General features: G+C 48.8%; 1 protein-coding gene across 2 annotated transcripts; it reads left to right on the top strand.

Moving 5' to 3' along the window:
- The first annotated feature begins 434 nt into the window (after window positions 1-434).
- LOC311321517 (E3 ubiquitin-protein ligase RNF19A) lies at window positions 435-21,059 on the top strand. Of its 2 annotated transcripts, none has more exons than XM_084453513.1 (10): window positions 435-464; window positions 6,573-7,270; window positions 8,383-8,855; window positions 10,595-10,800; window positions 11,245-11,392; window positions 14,368-14,530; window positions 15,169-15,283; window positions 17,848-17,979; window positions 18,565-18,808; window positions 19,211-21,059. In XM_084453513.1, the coding sequence occupies exons 2-10, from the start codon at window positions 7,115-7,117 to the stop codon at window positions 19,479-19,481; spliced, it is 1,908 nt and encodes a 635-aa protein (XP_084309639.1). In that variant the 5' UTR covers window positions 435-464; window positions 6,573-7,114; the 3' UTR covers window positions 19,482-21,059. The 2 variants fall into 2 exon arrangements, with proteins under 2 accessions (XP_084309639.1, XP_084309638.1); XM_084453512.1 differs by having other exon boundaries at window positions 18,544-18,808.
- Window positions 21,060-21,178: the final 119 nt, after the last annotated feature.

Raw genomic sequence — 21,178 nt, 5'->3', positions numbered from 1 at the left:
CATATTTTGATTCTAAAGACGTTATGAACTATGATTATGTGTTTATCATTGTAGCTTACTTATGGGTTGCCTATTTCAGTGGCTAGCCTAGTACTATCCTTCACCTCATCCAGGATCAGACAGAGACAGACGCATATTTGATGGTGTATTGAAATCTTTCTATTTCTGCGTCATCCTATTGGTTCATCTCACTGCAGTGTTCCTCTGTGCACGCTGCTGTACAACTCTCCATCACGGGGGCGCCAGCCACGACGAGGCTCTTCAGTGGGGATCTCCTCCTCGTCCACGTCATGCGCCCTGCTGCTCGGGACCGTGAGATCCTGCGAAATTCACTCCCGCTGTAGCTTTGATGGGCCCGTTATGTTTTAGGACAGGGGGAGGGTTTTCTCATACTGTGAATCCCAAAGGGGTGGAGTCAGTTGTTGATTCTGGACTGCAAAGACAACGCGCTGAACAGAGATAAGGTAGGGCTCGCCTTTACGTAATATAGTGCATTACAGGCTGGTGTTTATTATTATTCGTGCTCATCGCCCAAGCAAATATAAAACATCTATGTCAAGAACTAATTAAAGCGTCTTAAATAGAAATATACTCGAATAACCTTGCCACTCCCTGCAATGCTGACGTCCTGGTCAGACCCTTATACATAATTGAAAATCCGGTGTAATAAAGGGGTAGACCGTGTAAAATGTTTTTATTGCCTGTTAGTGGTGCAACTTACCCTCGCTTTCGACGAGAGAGGTCACATGAAGTTTCCATTTTCTCCTTAATGATGCAATAGGCTATATTTCAGGAATAGTGTTTGTTGGGCTGGGCTAGGCTACATATTTACACAGTATTTTGTCATGAAATTATTGCAGAATTTCAGGATTTATTTCAGGATTTCTGTAGCGCGTGTTTAAGTGGCCGAGGATGCCGAGGCGAGGCCGGGGGCAGAGGAGGTGTCGAGGTCTCGTCTCTGCTCTAAAACCCGCATTGCTCATAGATTGTCCAGTGAAGAGATATTTAATAGGGTCGTCTCATCATCACGGTATGCTCCTCGGGCTGGTTGCCGATGATGCGTTGAAAACGGACCTTCCTGCCTGCAGATTGCATAGCAACAGCTTTAGCCCTACTCGGTAACAACAAGTGTCACCCTCGTCTCTCTTTGCATAGACTTTGCCGGTGTTAGGCTACCTGCGCCTCTGTAGAATGTCCTTGCCGTAATGCACCTTAGCGTAGCCGCTAGGGCCTACTGTGATAAATTAGCAACCAATAGCCTTTACCACAACCATTTTTCCGTGACATTTTCAACATGAGAACGAAACAGCTTTTGGACAGTTGTGTAATAATCCCACCTGTCATTCAGATAGATCATTTCCCCTGGTTTCATCAACAGCAGGATTTTTTAATTCTCATTTTCATCATTGAGTTGAGCGGTGTGTGTGTGTGTGTGCGTGTGTGTGTGTGTGTGTGTGTGTGTGTGTGTGTGCGTGTGCGTGCGTGTGTGTGTGAGAGAGAGAGATGGTTTAATGAGAAGACCAGGCACCTGCAATTAGGGCGGGTTGATGTTGGCTTGAATTCGTTAACCCCCCCCCCCCCACACACACACACACTCCCCCTTTTACTGAGCACTAACTGAGCATATTTGCAGTAGTCATGTTGTACAACATGGGGCACTGCTCACTCTTGTTGTTCAGTTTTCCCTCTTTGGCAGCGTGTGAAGCGTGTGACAGTGTGATCTACTATAGGGGGGCAATTCAAGGTAAGAGAATAGAGCTGCATGAGGCCAAAGCTCTCTCAGATTAGGTAATGCTTGCTGCTGTTGCTGACACAGCACTACTGGTGCCAAGACAAAGATGGTTGATCTCTATTGGACAAATATTGACACATGCAAGTACTATATTCCATCTGACTAGGCCATTGCTACTGTATATCCTCAACATGCAGTTCTATCAGTCATAGTATTGGGAACTATTAAAGAAAGTGATTTCGTTTTTTTCATTCACCACAAGAAGTAGACTACCATTTACTACGGAAAATATCGAGAGAAAAGATTCGTACTTTCCTCAAATTGAGAGGTGAGTCTAGATTCGGGGAAAGTTTCCCAAGCTCGTCAGGACTGGTCTGTCTTCAGAAGGTCCCAGAGGACTCCAATCCTACATCCAAACTGATTTTTCCCTCTCTTCTGCACGGCTGCATGACTCCTCACTGGTCTGGCACTTTCCCTATTGGCTGGACTCTGGAAACATAATAGCACCACAACAATGGAGAAAGGCAACTGCGTTGACAGTGATAGCAAAGGCCAGTGACAGATGGACACTGGTGAAAGTTACGAGCAAAAAGGCTAATGTTGCGTACGCAGCAATTCACTTGAACGTTTGCGTAGATATCATTCACTGAAAAACGTGTCAAATGGAGCGTTTGTTCTCTCCTCAGTGTGTTCCAAGGCAACAGCAGAGGATTTCCTCACCGCTACCGTGACTCGGTGGAAGTGGGGCCCCACGCCACATACTGCGTAGCCCTACCTCTGTTCTTTTCAATGGATAATGCAATGATCAGATGGTTTTTATGCTCAGGAAATCATATTTGTGTCAGTATGCCCGCCTTGAGTCGGACTGCTAAATCGGCAGAAAGCGTTGGATCTAGTGCAGTTTTTTAAGTTTGACCAATGAATGAAATTTACAGGCTGTGGAGCCATAATTCTTTGTAATCCTTTGAGGTATTTTGTGAAATAACAAATAAGAAAAGATAAGCTGTGCTCCCTTATGTAATTGCCCTATAAGCTAAATCTCCGCTGGAACTTATCAAAGTAAATATCAAAGAGGGGGGGTCACATGTTTACGGTGTTCTCTGGCGTGTGCACCTCCACACGCACGCTCCATTACACACACAAACACACACACACAAGCACACACACACACAAAGAACAGCACCATTAGGTCCAAGATGTGTTGCTCTGTCTCAGCATCTGTTTCCATGCTCTTAGTCTCCCTGGAGCCCTTTGAGGAAGGGAGGCAGGACATTGACTCAGGAAAGACAGGATCTTCCCTCCTCTCTTCTCCCTCCCCCCCCTCCTCCGCGTCTCACTTCCCTCTCATCCTCACCATCCTCCTTCCCTGTTTAAAACCGCCCTCTGACAATTCTGTGATTGCAGCTTGTAAAACACTGTTTAATCTTGAGCATTATGGCTTTCACATGGACCTACAGTATACTCCCAAATTGCTTTTTTACCTCGAGCACTAGAACGTAATATTAGAAATGTGATTTTTATGTGAAACTGTAATGGGATACATGTGCTTCATTTGTAGATTTCGGTTGGTGACCCGCTGCCCTGGTGTACAGACTGTGGTCTTGCAGAGTGTACCTTTTAAAAGGGAAAGAAAAGAGGATGTTCAAATTAGCCCCTAGCCAAAGCAGACAAACAACGTCTTCCTTCCAGGAGCTCTCTGGCATTTCCGTCTCTGTATTCAGATGAATGGAGAGTGTGTATGCATGTGTGTGTGTGTGCGTGTGTGTGTGTGTGCACGACGTCCAGATGATTTGCAGCGGACGCTGGACAGAGGAGTCTGACATGAGGCCGGTGGTTGAGGCATTCCAGTCAGCGGACAAAAAGATTAGGGTCAGTGCCTTCAGCTTCGCATCGACGTTTTTTTTCGAATGTTTGACGCCAATGTCAAATGTTGATATGCAGCTGAATGGTAGCAGACATCTCAGCTCACAGATCTACTTCACAGATACAGTCAATCTGGAAGGATGGATCTGTGTGTATCGACAGCTTTGCGTACCCTGTGCGCACGAACTCTCTAAAAGTGGGCACTTCTCGTGTGGCTGTCTCTATCCGGTGCGAAGTCGGTAGTTTAAAGCGTCTCCTAAGTCTGATTGTGTCGATCGTATTTCCGCCATCGAACCGAGATGTCCCCTGGGGGCCCAAAGATCGTTTGAAATGTTAACATGTCGTGAGAGACAAGCACATCTTCGGTTCTTTGAGTTAGCTGTGTCATTAGGCAGCTGATTGCATTGTCTAATTACTAGGCTATCTGTCATTCGATGTGAGGACATAACTCCTTAGTGGAGCCCACAGGGCTTTAATTAAGAAGACCGTCTCCAATAATGAGTGTTTGTGTTTGTGTGAGAGAAAGAGAGAGAGAGAAAGCGAAACGTGGCATGTTTGGGGGGTTTGTGTGTGTACCATCTACAGTATACCTCTTGCATGTACTGTGTTGTATGTACTGCATGTGCGTGTGTGTGTGTGTGCGTGTGTGTTTTGTGTGCGGGAGATGCTCTATAAATAAACAGCACACCAGTGTATTCACATCAGTCCCTTCCTCCGTATCTTGCACCTTAGCTTCGGCGGAAATCCCTCTGTGGAACAAAGGATGCTGGGAAAAGTGGAGCGGAAGTGGAGAGTCACGCAAGGACAACCGCCATTTGGGGACGTACTGTGATGCTTATCTCAAGCTTTTACTCATCATGAGTAAAAATTAATTATTGAATTCTAGCTCTGGGGTACATTTGTCGGCATGTGAAGCATCGTTTGTATTCAAGTCAAGAATTCTCTTTTTGTGCCATGCACCAAGCCTTACTTGAGTGACTGCTCTCTCTCAAGTGTGTGTGTCGCTAATTAAGTTTGACAGTGTGGCAATTCAATCTTATTATCTAACAACAAACAGCATAGCTTGTTTAAGTTTGATTGGTTTAACGAAGCCATAAGCTTATTGCATGCAAATGTCGAGCTATACAAAATGTGCCAAAAGGGTTAGGTCATTCTTGGCGGAGTGCTTGATGTGGGAATCTGCTTTTTTTTTCCTCTTTGTAAATGTATTCCAGATTTGTATGCCATTTTCACCCAGTTTGGTAGCCAATCACAATTGTCCAATTGTCCCTGGTCGCTGCTGTGGAGAGTCCATCGCACAACCCCGCGGTCAGCGATCCGGAAGAGAGAGCCAGCTACCAGACTCTCTCGAGCGCGTGACTCCGGACGGTTTCGCAGTACGAGGGCCGAAATTAAACTAACCACCCTCGGGAGTGGTGGCCCAATATGCCACTCCCCTGTGGGATCCGGATCAGTAGGGCTCAGGGCGCGAACCCGGGGCCTGCGGTGGCCAGCTACCCTGGAACCTGATGCTTAGAACCTGTTTGGAACCTTTATCAAGCCTTTATATGTAAAACCAGTTGGAATGGTAGGCGCAAGCGTCAACACACAGTAACTCATGTCCTCAAATGCTTTGGAAGCCTGCTTCAGTGTACACAGACATGGTTTAGGGACTAGGCCTAAGGGTCGTACAGTTGCATAATGACAAAGCGGTCTCGAGGCTTAATTACCTTGGGAAACATGGGTTGTTTGCTCACTTCTCTGGCACGCACTTACAGTAGGCTACAGTACGTCAAATGTTTCTTTAAGTACAGTTAGTTTAACTTGGGTAAGATTTTGTGGGCCCCCTTGTAGATGGTCTGTATTCTCAATTATCAATAAGCGTCTAATTATCCACTAACCCTGACCTTAACAAGTTGTTGCATATCAAGACAGTTGCAGTTGATAGTTTTGTTTATATAATTTTGAGCGCCTGTAGACTATCAATCAATCAATACCAATGTCTAGGGAGGGAAGTGTCAGGTTAAGGGACACTGCTGATGGCATTGACAAATCATACAGTATAGGGTTGCTTCATTCCATCTGAATTTCAGGTCACTGGACCAACGTCAACTGTGACATTTCAGGAAACGTTTGCCTGTTTTGTGTTTATCTCTATCTTAGCTTCCTTCTGAGAGGGCTTGAGTATAAAAGCTTCTGGCACTTCTCAACTTAACCGATCTAACTCTCTCCCCCATCAGCGTCTAACATCCGTCTTCTTTCAGTATTCGCTCTCTCAGTCCTTTGACCTCGTTCGCCCGCGTCTCGGGGTGATGTCACAGGCGACCTCTTTCTTCCTCTGAGAGTTTCTTCCTTCCCTGGTTTAAATTCAGATTAATTTCGCTTGATTTCAATAACCCCCCCTAACATGCGGCTTCTAAGAGGGGCGACGTGTCACATTCCCTACGTCCTGAGCAGAATGTGGTCGTTACAGTATGCGCCTCTTGCGCGTCACTGGTCCTTTTAGGCCATATTTAACATAAATCTGAATGACTTTGAATCACTTGAGTTACAAGAATGCCCAAAATGGTTGCAGTCCTTTGACTAGTCAGGGGGGCCGGTTTATCATCAGACATCAAATAACTCAGTGGTAGGCTAATGCCCCTTTGCCAAAAACCCACCCCGTAGCTACCCCTCTAACCCATGCCTGACTTATGAAGCCTCTCAAAATATAATATTACCACAGTGTCTTCATACTGCATCGCACTGCGTCTCCTCCGCGCGCCCCTTTAACTGTGCGGCTCGCGGACCTGTTAGACACAAGTCATTCATCATGTCCCAGTCCCTGCGGTGTGGTCTCTCTCTCCCACCACCAGCACCGCCAGCGCACCGCAGGCTGTTCCAGCTCTCCACTCTCCACGCGCGGCGTTCAGTACACAGTCTGCTCTCAGCTGTGAAGTCGCCGGGCGCATTCTTTCCGCCACCCCGGGTTCGTGATACTTTAATCTCTTTTGTCCAGGGGCGAGGAGCGGCTCTCGGTCGGCGGTTGCGAGCGGAGGCGGGCCAGCGAACATGAGGGCTACTCCGTCCGCCCGGGGCTAAACCGGACAACGAGGGAGCGGAGGAAGAGGAGGAGGAGGCGGTGGAGGAGGAGGCGGAAGAAAAAAGAAGAGGAAGAAAAAAAAGGAGAGAAAGAGAACCCTCCTCGGGAAGGAAGTCGGAGATGTTCTCCTCCGACAGGGATTGCCTCACCTCGGACCTGTCTCTCTCTCTCTTTCTCTCTCTCTCTGTCTCTCTCTCTCTCTCTCGTTCACATAACGGCTCTTCTGCTCCCAGACTCTGAGCCGTGAGAGGGCTCTGCACACACACACGCGCACACACACACGCGCACACACACGCACACACACACACACACACACACACACACACACACATTTGCATACACACACAGACAAAAAGATACCTACGCAAACACACACCCATTTCGTTCACACACCCATTGCGTTGCCTCCTGCTCATGCTCGTTCGCCCCAGCCCAAACCCCAACTCCAGCTGCGGACCATGAAGAGGCCCAAGCAGCAGACCCAGGCCCTGAGCTTCCTCAGCTTCTTCAGCCGCAAGCCCAAATCCGACCCCAGGCTCGAGAGGCCTACAGGAGCCCAGGAGCTGAAGGAGGAGGTGGCCATCACCCTGACCCCCAGTGACCATGCAGAGCAGGTGAGTGATACTGGATCCTATTTAACCTTTCCCCACCATAGTACTGTGTGTTTGAATGGGTGTAAGAGTAAATGGTAAATGGACTGCACTTATATAGCGCTTTTCCACCTTAGCGGCACTCAAAGCGCTTTACAATGGCCTCTCATTCACCCATTCACACACACACTAATGGCGGCAGCTGCCATGCAAGGCGCTAACCTGCTCATTGGGAGCAATTTGGGGTTAGGTGTCTTGCTCAAGGACACTTCGACATGTGGACAGTCGGAGCTGGGATTCGAACCACTGACCCTTCGATCATTGAACGACCCGCTCTACCAACTGAGCTACAGCCGCACCGAGTGAGTAGAGAGTAGAGCCTGTCGGTTGTGTGACTCACGTTGGATGCCAGATGTTTAGTAAATGATTGAAGGGCTATTTCCAAATGGTTTACAGTCCTGTTATGATATTTCTTAGGCTTCCTTGATCCATTATTATAAATCTGGGTTTATTTGTGGGTGTTATCATTGTATAAACAGTGCAAGTACATTGCGGTATGGTTAAATGAATTGCATTGTGTTTTGGAAGAGAAAATGTTGATCACAGCCCCCCTCCCCCCCCCCCCCGCACCCCCGGACCCTGTCAACCTGACGTCCATTAGCGCGTTTGTTTAATCAGTCAGCGATTTCTGCTCTCTCTCTGTTGCCAAGAAACAGAGTAGCCGACATCGGTATACATGCACACACTCTTACACACATACGCGTGTGTGGACACGCATGCGCTCTCACACACACACACACACACACACGCTCTTGCAACAGCACAGTCTCTGATTTCCGCTGTTCTCCGTCTCTGATCCTCTTATCGCTTGTTTGATGCCTCGGGCTCAGTGTCATGCATACATTATCTGGAGAGGAGTGGGCCGTGTTTCAAAACTCCAAGGAAAAATCTGTTTGATATTTGGAGCTTTTTTTTTTTACCGAGGCACTATCACACACTGACTTCCTGTATCAAAAAGGACAAAAACTGAACCGGCTTTGTTTTTTTTTTTGCTTTTAGGCTTCAAATATCAATACTATTCTTTTAAAATTGCTAAAGACTGAAGTAAATTACTACTACTTATGTCTGGTTGGCAGGACCAGACCGTTGCAGCTGAAGAGGCCGGAGACAGAGTTTCTGGCGGAGAGGGAGGGTCAACGGCGGCGGGCGAGGAAGCCGGCGCCGCGGCGGAGAGCGGCGGCGGCGGAGTCAACAGCGGCTCCACCGGCGTCCTCTCGCTCTCCTCGTCCAGCCAGGACCAGCTGCTGGACGAGCAGCACCTGGAGGAGTGCCCGCTGTGTCTGCTCAGCCAGCCGCGCCGCCTCTTCCCGCGCCTCGCCTCCTGCCCTCACCGGGCGTGCGCCGACTGCCTGCGCCAGTACCTGCGCATCGAGATCTCCGAGAGCCGCGTGGGCATCGCCTGCCCGCAGTGCCCCGAGCCACTGGCGCCCGCCGACGTGCGCGCCATCCTGGACGACCGGGCCACGCTGGAGCGCTTCGAGGAGTACCAGCTGCGACGCTTCCTGGCGGCCGACCCGGACACGCGCTGGTGCCCGGCGCCCGACTGCAGGTGAGGGCGGGCGCGTTCCCGGCGTGAGTCCTACATGACCCCCACCCACCCCCCCCCCCCCCCCTCTCGGCTCTGCCGCAGCCGTCGGCGTCGACCGGCTGACACTCAGGCCGCCGTTTTGTTTCACTTCGTTATTCGGTCTGAACAGGCTCCTGTTGCGGCCGTTTTCCGAGGTGGGAGTTGCCGAAAAAGTCCTCAGCGATTAGTTCATCCCCCTAACCAATCACGTTGCGCAGTTTTAATTCCGTAAGCGCATTCGGAGGACGCCGATTGGCCCGGTTGGGATTCCAACCCGAGAAATCCCTCACCGGACGAGAGAGCCTCTCCAGAACCTGAATCGCATTTCGAAAAATTCAGATTCTCGGGGTCTGGAGCTCGGTTACGGGCGTCCCACCCAGACAGGAAGACAGAGAAACAGAAACACAATGAATCATTACGTCCTATTGTCTTGTGACAATACTGCATCTCTTTGTTCTCTAGCCACAGAGTAAAAGAGACCACGTCTTTTTTTCTGTCACCGTGCCGTTGCCAGGGGCCAGGGTAGCACGACCGAGCGCACATTATCCACCGCACCGCCATGGCGCCCTGGGTTGGGTGACCGTGGAAGGGGTAACAGGATATGTCTGTTGACGGGAAGTCACGACGGGGATGGTGTGTTTACGTGTGTGTGGGAGAGAGAGAGGGATTGTGTGTGTATGAGAGCGAGAGAAAGAGAGAGGGAGAGAGTGTGTACTGTATGTGTGTGTTTGCATGTGTGTGTGTGTGTGTGTGTGTGCGTGTTATTGTGGGATCATTCCCTGTCAAAGTTCTGGGGTTGTGTCTCTGTCTCTCGGAGGGGGATTAGGGGTTTGTTGGCTGGACAACCTGTCTCTCCCAGAGCTTACAGTCTAGGCAACTACCAGCTGTAGGACTGGGCCCAGGATCGATAGTCCATTTCATCTGACATTATGGCCAGATTTTACAACATTACTTGGAGACAATGAACCTCTTATCTTTGCTGTAAAAGGTTCAGGGTATGTAACTAAAAAGGCACCTTTCTCTACCACCCCTTCTCTCTCTCTCTCTCTCTCTCTCTCTCTCTCTCTCTCTCTCACTCTGTCTCGCTCTCTCACACATAAAGGTGAAAGTGTGATGTAGGGTGAAAATGAGGTGTGATGTGGTGCTGTGTAGTTGTGTAAGCCTGTCAGCTACGTAAGAGCACACACACACACACACACACACACACACACACACACACACACACACACACACACACACACACACACACACATTCCAGAAACTATTAGTGATAGAAGCTTAGCAGGAGATTACATCAACTCTCAGTTGGATGGTGGGTATGTGTGTGTATGTGTGTAGATGTGTGTGCGTGTGTGTGTGTGCGTGCGTGCGAGCGCGTGCACACATACTATAGTTGTACGCATGCATGTGTGAGGTGTTTCTGTGTGTTTGAACCAATGCAAAAATTTTTATGGAAGAAAGTGAGAGAGTTACAGTAGTTGTTTATGAAAATCTGCTCTGATCTTAGTTCTCAAGTATTGTAATTCCCTCCTTTCTCTCAGACAGTGACCCAATCAAGTGACTCCCAAACTAATCTAGGCATGAGAAGGAGCAATATCTCTTTGACCGGAGTTGAATCTGGTTGTGTACTTACACATTATTTTAACAGCGTGCCTATAGATATACAGTACCAGTACCGTAACTGTACATACTAACACCCGTTTCGTTGTGTCCCCGCTCAGCTACGCGGTGATAGCTTACGGCTGCGCCGAGTGCCCCAAGCTGAGCTGTGGTCGCGATGGCTGCGACACAGAGTTCTGTTACCACTGCCGGCAGCTGTGGCACCCCGACCAGACGTGCGACCAGGCGCGGCGCCAGCGAGCCCGCCACACCTCCGGGGGCAACGACGCCTCCACGCTCTACGTTTTTAATGAGGAGCCCGGGGGAGGTACGGCCACTGCTGTCATAGGCAAAACAACTACAGTACAGTACAGTACACCAATTACTTTTTTTACACGTATACACCTAAGACAATATTCATACTATACATATTCATACTATATACCGTACAGATATGTACTACAGTATGTAATTCGTAAGGTGCTGTTTGGAACACAAAATGGTTCTTTTTGGACCTGAAGAGGGTTCTATCTAGAACCTTTTTTCCGAGGGTTCTTCTGTTGTTTCAAATGGTTCTATGTGATACATACTGTAGTATGAACATTGACATGTTTGCTACTGGTGTACAGTACATTTGATGTTCATTATAATCGAATGTCATGCACCTGAATCTTAATGATACTCATGATAGTAAGAGATAACCTCCACACACACACACACACACACACACACACACACACACACACACACACGCTTGTTTCTGGCATTCCAGATGCAGAGGAGATCAAAGCTTGCCCTCGCTGCAGCGCCTACATAATGAAGACGAACGACGGCAGCTGTAACCGGATGAACTGCACCGTGTGCGCCTGCCAGTTCTGCTGGCTGTGTATGCAGGAGATCACCGACGTGCACTACCTCAGGTAGCTAGCCATGCTAAACACGCTAACGCTAACGAGGACCATGTTGGAAACAAGTGTCTAAGTATGCTTTTATCATGCTATCCTCTGGGATGTACTGTTTCTTTGTACTTTTACCCAATAAATCAATCAAATCAATCAATCAATTAATCAATCAATCAATCAACGCTAACATATAGAGGACAAGCTAGCTACAGTATGCTAATGACGCTAACACTAACACATAGAAGACAAGCTAGCCATTCTAATCACGCTAACACATAGAGGACAATGAGAGGGGGGTTATACTGACTGGATGCTGGCATCGCTAACTGCTACAGTAGTTGATCTGGGAACTTTGACTGAAGGCCACATTCAGTCTGAATGAGATAGTACTGTACTTCTGCTGTACCTCTGAGTGATCTTTCTATTTTACTGTTTAAGTTTAGCTTAGTCAGTTTAGTTTCTGTCTGCCAGACCTTTCTCCAGCGCTGGCACAGCGCTAAAAACAAAGTGTGCAGACTAGCAATGTCTCTGTGACCTTTAAACTGCAGCACTTTAACTACAGTACATGTAGAGTTTGGAGACGGCATCGATTTTTCCGTGGCGGGATGGGAGCCAGAGCTGACTCTTCATTATTAATCAGTCCTGGAGGTCTCCATATTTCCACTGGGCAACAGGCGATGCTGGGGAGATGGGCTTGTAGTAGCCTACTTGTAGATTAGCTTGATTTAAAGGAGAATCTTGTTCTGGCTCCTAGCCATTTTGGAAAGGACTTTCAGAGGAAGTGTCGGTGTGTGTGTGCGTGTGTGATTGGTTTAGGTATATACATGGATATGTTTTGCAATGCGTAAATGTGCATGTGTGTGTGTGTGTGTGTGTGTGCGTATTTCTGTGTGTGTGTGCCTGAGTGTATAGATATGAGCCTCTGTGTGTGTGTGTGTGTGTGTGTGTGTGTGTGTATGTGTGTGTGTGGTTGTGAGTATGTGTGCATGTGCACGCGCATGCGTTTGTGGTGTGTGTGTGTGTGTGTGTGTGCGCACACATGTGTGTGTGTATGTGTGTGTTTGCATATGGTGTGTGGGTGTGAGTACAGTACTGTATGTGTGTGTGTGTGTGTGCGTGTGTGTGTGCATGTGTGGGTGTGTATGCGTGTGTGCACACACGTGTGTGTATGTGTGTGTGTGCATATGGTGTGTGTGTGTGTGAGTGCAGTATGTGTGTGTATGTGTGTGTGTGCATATGGTGTGTGGGTGTGAGTGCAGTATGTGTGTGTGTGTGCGCGTGTGTGGGTGTGTATGCGTGTGTGCGCACATATGTGTGTGTATGTGTGTGTGTGTGTCTGTATGCATATGGTGTGTGGGTGTGAGTGCAGTATGTGTGTGTGTGCATATGGTGTGTGGGTGTGAGTGCAGTATGTGTGTTTGTGTGAGTGCAGTATGTGTGTGTGTGTGTGTGTGTGTGTGTGTGTGTGTGTGCCTCCTTGCTGGCCAGTCTCTTCCATCTGAGTGAGTCTGGTCTCTCCTCGCGGCTCTGCTCATCCTCATCTGTCCTCCAGACAGCGGGAATGAAGGGCAAAGCTTTTAGCATCTCACTGCTAAATCCATCCACCGATCCCTTCTCCAGTGGACCGGAACTCTGTAATGTCTACCCATAATTCCCCTGACCGATGCGCCCAACAGAAGAACGTACCGCTCGGCGGGGTTATGTAAACACATATTTTGAAAATTAGCATAGACCACACTGTTGTGTGCCGCAGTGGAGCTCTGCAGAGGCCCATTGTTGTCATTCAACCATCGAAACAGCTAAATTTAATATTCAAAGGAGTACAGCAAAGTTGCCCAACGCTGATCCAAGATCAGATGTTGTTTTTTCTTAACCCTTTAATTACGACCGTCTCGTAGATATGTTTTATATAATTTGAAAGCCCTATATCTTTCATACGGTGTATAACGTTCATATGTGGGACGTACTGTGAACACACCACAAACATGTTTGTATGGAAAATCCATGTTCATAAATCCATGTTCATAATTCATATTTGGAATGTTGGGCACTGTACTTACTGTGCTAAAAGGGATAATAGGGATGTGATCTAGGGATCAAACGCTGATCCTGGGTCCATACTTAAAGGCAATGTCTATCTATAAAAATACAAGTACAGGGCTGCCCCGGTGGCTCATCAGTTTAGGCGCGTACCACATGAAGGCAATACCTTCTCGCAGCGGCGCGGGTTCGAATCCGGCCCGGGCCCTATGCTGCAAGTCCTCCTCCCTCTCTCTCTCTCTCTCTCTCTCTCCCTACCACCTTTCCTGTCAGTCTACACTGTCCTATATAACAATAAAGCAGAAATGCCCCAAAAAATCTATAAAAAAAACAAAAAAAAACATACAAGTACAGTGGCTGCAGAGGGCCATAATTCAAATGAGGTGAGGGGCGAAGGTGAAAAGAAAACTGCGGATGAGATCACACAGAGAGGGTTGATGTCATGGGATGAGATCACACAGAGAGGGTTGATGTCATGAGAAAGTCGGGGCGGTAGCCAATACCGTGTTCCGAACACTTCAGGGTTTTACTCGTTTTTTTTTCCTTCCCTTCGTTTTTGTGCTCATCCGTCCGTCCAATCAGGCAGGAGGACACCAGTCCACACCAGTGGCCAGCTGTCGTTTCGGGCTGGGCGGCGGCGTCAATCCACCGCTATGCGGAGAGGTCCCTAGACTCCTGACCCAACTGGCCTATCACAGGGTGTTTGGTGTGTGTGTGCGCGCGTGTGTGTATGTGTGTGTGTGTGTGATTTTACCTTTAGTGACTAGAAAAACAGAGCAAATACTACCAAAAAAACATAACATGACTTTCTGAGTTAGTTGAGCCGTGTATCATATTTTGCGTTCCCCCCTCTCCCGCTAACTCAAATCAAATGGGTTCCTACTGTATGTAATGCATTGGTCCGTCCTCTAAATCTCCCCCCTCCTCCCCTGTTGTCCTGTTTCCCTCGCCAGTCCCTCAGGCTGCACATTCTGGGGGAAGAAGCCTTGGTCCCAGACCCGGAAGGTTCTCTGGCAGGTGGGCATGCTGCTGGGGGCTCCGGTGGTCATCTCGCTCATAGCGGGCATCGCCATCCCCGTCATCATCGTGGGCATCCCCATCTACATGGGCCGCAAGGTAGGACGCCGTCGCCTCGTCCGTGCCGAGACTTGGATCTGAAATCAATAGAAGAGAATAGAATAGAATAGAATCAAGGCTGAAATGATGTATTTGGCCTCGTCTCAAACAGTGTGGCGCAGATGGGCGTGAGATGTAGTCAGCGGTAGAAATACAGGCTCTGATACTGATGGTTGCTACAGTAGCTAATTGGGTCTGGTGACCCTAGTTTATCACAAAAGACAGGCCTGAAAAACATGTAATATTTTAAAGCTTCAGTTGTACATCTTTCTTCATTGTGTATTGATGGTAATATTTCTGATCTTCAACAATTAGATTTATTACAATCCTATTATTAGTTTTATCATAACACTGGAAGGGCTATAATGAATCAGACAACAAACTTTCGCTGTTCGCTTTCCTTCATAATGTGACGTTTAACAAGAGTTGCCATCGATAATGGCCGGGTTTCCAGAAAGAGTTAAGAAGCACTTAACTCCAAAGTACTTCTTAACTCATATACAAAGGGTTGCTTAAGAAGGGTCCCTTAAGAAGGTTCTTTATCGGGAAACCCGGCCAATGGCGTTAACACACAACTGACTGAAATTGTCACTTTAATGTTAAACACAGTTTTCTCATCCCCTTTATGCACCTTTCAGGTCCATGGTCGCTGCAAGAAAAATAATATCTCAGGAAGTAAGCATTACTTGACGGTGGCGAGCGGGGTGATGATGTCAGTGTTCGTGTCACCGGTCATTGCAGCTGTCACTGTGGGTAAGGAACAACAACAACAACAACAATTCCATTCTGTGCCCTAAATGCTGAGTGAATTAGGTCTGGGAAATCGTAAACCGACCACCACTGTTTTGAGTTTCTATAATAATGTAAATAAGTACTCTTTGTGTGTAGGGGAGGTATTTTGTGAAAACGAAACGAACAAAAATGGTAAAAATTGTCAATCCAAGTTTCATCACATCACAAACAGATCATGCTGAGTGATGTTCTTATTTAGATTAGGGTGAGTTAGTTAGTTAGTTAGTTAGTTAGTTAGTTAGTTAGTTAGTTAGTTAGTTAACCCTAACCCTAACCCCCTCAACAGATAATGCTGAGTGGCGTTCTCATTTAAACTGACAAATGTTTTAAATATCCAAGTCCGTTACTGGTTTATCAACGTTGCTGTGAAGTGAAGCCAGCAAATACCACATCCCGTTCCCTGAGGCCGATCCTGCTTACAGCAGCGTGTTGGGCAAACGAAAGGGCTGAATGTTTAGCAAAGGAAAACACTGGCCTCCAGGCGCGGGAGGGGGCGGGGGGTGGGGTGGAGGGGTGGGGGGGGGGGGTGCAGGGAGGGGGGGGGGTGCGCGTGTGATGATAACCGTTGACTAGCGCTTTCTGAGGCGAGGCTGGGTATTCCTGGACAGAGAGCTGAGTCAGGGCATGTAGCCAGAGAGAGGCCCAAGGCCTGGAACCACAGTGTTCCCACTCCACTAGCCCTGCTACCGCTCTCTCTCTCTCTCTCCCTCTCTCTCTCTCTTTCTCTCTCTCTCTCTCTCTCTGTGGGAAAAGAGCTGACACACGCAAGAACACACACACACGCATGCACACGCAGACTCTCTCTCTCTCTCACACACACACACACGCACACATATATACAGTACATACACATACATGAACACACACAGACACATCTCCCCCGCCTCCTCACACACACAAACACACACACAGCCCCCCCCCCAGCCTGTCCTCCCCAGATTGAAATAGCCCCGTGCGCACGGCCGCAGTTCTTTGATGATTCAGCCCTCCGCCACCATGTCCGTCTCTGGCAGCCGGCCCTCGACCTCCGGGAGATCACAGCGCGCCCCCTGCCCCCCCCAACCCCCCCCCCACCCCACCGCCTCTCTGAAGTGCCACTGCCATCGCCACGCCATGCACCGCCCCCGCCGCCCCCCTCCTCCTTTCTTCTCATCCCTCTCTCCCTCCTCCGCCGCCCCTCTCTCTCTCTCCCTCTCTCCCTCTCTCCCTCTCTCTCTCTCTCTGAAAGGCCGCGTCTGTTCCCACAGGTTTAGCCCTGACCTTTCTCTGTCGCCTCTCTCTCTCCCACGCCGTCTCTCTTTCCCTGCTTTCTATTCATCTGCCGCCCTCCTCGTCTCCCCTCTCTCTCTCTCTCTCCCTCCTTCTCTCTCTCTCTCTCTCTCTCCTCACCCTGTTTCTTGTTAACTTCTAACTCTTTATATTGATTCTGCCCCCCCTCCACCCGGTCTCTCTTTCTCGCCCTCCCTCTGTCTCTCTGATCTATTCCATTTCAAACTCTTTTTCTCCCTTCTCTCCTTTTCTCTCTCTTCTCTCTCTCTAAGTCTCTACCTCCCTCTCTCTCTCTCTCTCTCTCTCACTAGCCACCCCTGCACCCCCCCCTCTCTCTCTCTCTGAACTATTCAGGCCCATCCTAATGCCCTGGTTTCATCCTGGGGCTGAGCCAGAGTCAGAGTTTCCCAGCCTCTAGCCTCCACTCACCAGTCTCCAGCCCCCACCCCCCAGCTCCCAGCCTCCAGCTCCCGGCCTCCAGTCTCCACCCGCCATCCCCCAGCTCCCACCCCCTGGCTCCCCACCTCCACCTGCCAGCCTCCAGTACCCAGCCTCCAGCCCCCACCCCCCAGCTCCCAGCCACCAGCCCCCAGTACCCAGCCTCCACCTGCCAGCCCCCACCCCCCAGCCTCCAGCCCCCACAGTACCCAGCCTCCAGCGTTAATGATGCCCCTTTGTCTCTCTCTGCCCACATTGTCTCACTAAAACCCACTGGTCTGAGGAGGCACGGTAGTGCTGCGTGGGGAAGCAGCACAGGGAAGCTTTTGTCACACTGAGTTCAGCGGTCGCTGTTCAGGGTTGGTTTTGGAAGTGTAAGGTGAATACTGAGGAATGGGAGGGCTTTGGCCTGGCTAGCGTGTACTCATTCAGTTTGGATACAGTATGCTAACCACCTCATTTCCTGGGCTGATAGCTGTGTCAAAATCATCGGTTTATCTTCGAGTCGGATAGTATTTTTTCATGTCAGTGTTGTCAGAGCCTTCTATTTGTGAGGTTTCATGTATGTTCTAGGAAAATGTTATAGGACAGACAGACAGAGCAACAGACAGACAGAGCAACAGGCAGACAGACAGACATCAACAGATGGACAGACAGACAGACAGACAGCAACAGGCAGACAGACAGACAGACAGACAGACAGACAGACAGACAGACAGACAGACAGACAGACAGACAGACAGACAGACAGACAGACAGACAGAAAGATAGTCCAGCTGCTTGTGCTGTCTCTTATCTGTGTTCGTGTTTCTGTCCAGGGGTGGGCGTCCCTCTGATGTTGACGTACGTCTACGGAGTGGTCCCCATGTCGCTCTGCAGGAACGGCTGGTGCCGCCCACAGACCGAGCCCCCAGAATCCCACAAGATACAGCTGGAGGACTTTGCCAGCTGTAAGTAGCGTTTCTCAAGCTAGCCTAGCTCTAGTGTTTTTCCAGTCCTCTCACAAGACTGGAGACTGAGCTCTACTCTAGCTTTTTTAAGTACTTACTTACTTACTTACTTACTTTTCTGACACTGCTTATATACCTTTATTTTTATTGACATCATGCATAGCTTGTTGGCTATATTGAAATAAACGTAAAATTTGTCTTTGATGTCCTTGCGTGAGACAGTAACCTTAGTACATTTTTGAGGTTGTTCTAGAAATGTGATACAGTATCTATGGACCAGCAAATTGAAATGCATGCAAATTTCTCTTGTAATTTTTCCTTGCAATTTAATTTGACCTTTTATGTATATTATCTTTAATTTGCCATATTATGTATATGTATGAATATCTATCTATTCCACTGTACCTTTCCCACTGCTACTGTACCTTTTCCACTGCTGAAACCACAAATTTCCCCCACAGGGATTATTAAAGTATATCTTATCTTATATATTAAAAAAGATAGTATGGTATGATTGTTGCTTCCAATGTTCCTATTCTGATAAAGTTTCCACTTCTCTTGAAGATCTCCTATTCTCTCACGTAGTCAGTGACCACTGGCCCGGTCAGGCCAACCCAGCGCTCAACGACACCAGCGTACAGGAAGTGAGAGTCAGTGTACAGGAAGTGGGCGCGCTACCTAGCACTAGCAGCGCCATCCCTCCGGAGCCAGGCGACGGCATGGAACTGCAGAAACGTCCTGGATACGCCCCCCAGCGGAACAGCCAATCGGACTGCGAAGTGATTGTGACAGACGGCTCCGCCAACGACACGCAGACATTCGCCTTGCGGTCAGTCTCTCTCTTCTGAGGAACATGAATGTGGTAGTTATGCCTCAGTTTGGTTATTGTAGTACTTCAAACTAGGAGCACTGAAAACCACTGTAATTATTCTTTAAAAAGCTCTCGGCCACGGTCAGCCTTGAGTGCCAATAAAAAAAAGTGAGAGTGACCTTACAGAACATTGTTTTGGCAGTTACAGTCTATCGTAACCCTTCCATTTTACACCCTGGGCTGTATTCAGTGGGCATAAAATGAGGTTGCTCTTGCAATGTCAAAAAACAAACAAACCAACCCCAAAAACATCCTTGTTGGAGCAGATTTGAGCCCTTTTTTTCTTTCAAAGTCTCCTTCTACGACTTTAGTTGACACAGGTCGCGTTCCTGATGTTGTCTCTGCTCTCGTCCCCCCCAGGGAGGGCACCAACATCGAGGTGCGGGTGGAGATCGAGGCCCACCCCCGGGGGGCGCGTCAGACCAGCCTGAGCAGCGTTCTGTCCAGCCGCAGCCTCTCCGTGGAGTCCCTGGGCCACTCCCAGGCCCAGTTCCAGTCCCAGGACTACCTATGTGCCTCAGAAAAGGAGGGAGGAGGAGACGGAGGAGGAGGAGAGGACCGAGAGGGAGGAAGAGGAGGAGAGGGGAGAGGAAGAGACTACATGCCGGTCTTTGAGACGGACAGTGTCTGAGAGCCCGCCCCCCCCCCCACACACACCGTCCCCCTCCTCCTCCGGGCCACGCCCTGCTTCCGACACAGGCCCCTCCCACCAGCTGCCTTCCAGACCCACCCACTGAGGGAGAGAGGGGGATTTAGGGAGGAAAAGAGAGCCAGACAGATAGAGAGAGAAGCAAAACATGAACACAAAACAGAAAGGACTGAGAGCATGTTAGCTGACTAGTTTGGTGGGTGTGAGGCTCCTTTTAATTCTACCTACGTTGTTTCTAAAAAGAAAAAGAAAAAAAAGACTGCCTTCCTCCCTAACACTAGTCTGTATTATTTTATTCTGAAGCCCCTTCCTCTGGCTGAGCCCTAATTTACCCCTCGTCTTGAAAAAAGAAGATTTAAAAGAGATTAAAAAGCATGATTTGTGATCTGTAGGGGTTGGCCAAAATGTTACATGCAACTCCTAACCCGTCACTGAACGTGTTATCGAGTGCTTCCGGAGCGAAAAGCCTACATGGACATGGGAGACAGAGAGAGAGAGACGTGTGTACGGTCTAAAGTGAGGGTCTTCCTCGCGACGGCGTCTTCGGCGTTCTCAGGAGCGTTCACCTGAATTATGCAAAGTCTCAAAATGGACGACACACGCCATGTACTCCAGCCTGTCGGGGAGGACTCTGGAAACGGTTGCTGAAGAGTTTGTTGTTTGTCAAAAGTAGGCGTCTGAAAAAAAAAAGTCATCTGAAAGTGACTCAACTTTACGAGACATGGTGACCCGTGGTCCGTCGGTGGTTCTAGTAGGTTTGACCAATGACATTCCAGGGATTGCCATTCGTTGATTGTGATACAGTAGGCCTCCCAGACAGCAAGCGGATCAGGGCCATATACAGGCCAGATCTGGCACTTGTGGCTTAGTTCCGGCCCATATATGGCCCAGATCCGCTTGCTATCTGGGCTATGTCACTGCCGCATGGCCGTTTGATCAGTGCTCTGCAGACCATAGAACGACCCTAAAATGACCATATAGTGACCACAAGGTGACCAAGTTGACAATATCGCTTGGTTTGGGTTCCTAAGTCTTCCACGGGCAAGAGTAAGGGGGGTAACGTTGTGGTTTGAGGACGCACATTCTCTCAGTGCTGTGATTCGTGGGGCATTTTAGAGGCCAGGTTCTGTGAACTTCGGGGGGGGGGGGTCCGTTCTTTCTTACTAACCCTCTCCTCGCAGAGATGCATTTATGTAGCCTTTCACTAGCAAAGCAACTCCGACGGCAGCCTCTCTCCGTTCCAGGGCTCTGAACATCTCAAAAGAGCTGCGCATGACTCTGCTCCTCCTGTCTGTGAATCCAGCACTCGGTGAATCCAGCAACAACACAGGCACACTCTGTAAAACATCAACCACCCACAGCCACTCAATCGATCACAGAACACCAAAGTTCCAACGAACAGCATGCCAACTCAGGCTGTAAAAACCCTTCTAGAAGAATACGAGAGAAAAAAAATGAGAGAAAAAATGTAGGCCTACTGTTAGCTTCCTGAGTGTGAAATACTTGGAGATTAACCTTGATTACCATGGGACTGGACATGGTGTGCATTGTGGATGATGACGGGGGGGCTGAACGAATAAAAGTTTCACCATGAAGGACAAAACATTATCTTGTGTTTGTGTGTCAGATTGACTTTTTTTTTTCAGCTGTGACACCCTCACATAAGGTACTCAAACTTT

The sequence above is a fragment of the Borostomias antarcticus genome, assembly GCF_949987555.1.
Source record: "Borostomias antarcticus genome assembly, chromosome: 19".
Lineage (NCBI taxonomy): Eukaryota > Metazoa > Chordata > Actinopteri > Stomiiformes > Stomiidae > Borostomias > Borostomias antarcticus.
Note: the sequence above shows the minus strand (reverse complement) of the source record. Positions and strands in the feature narration are given on the sequence as shown.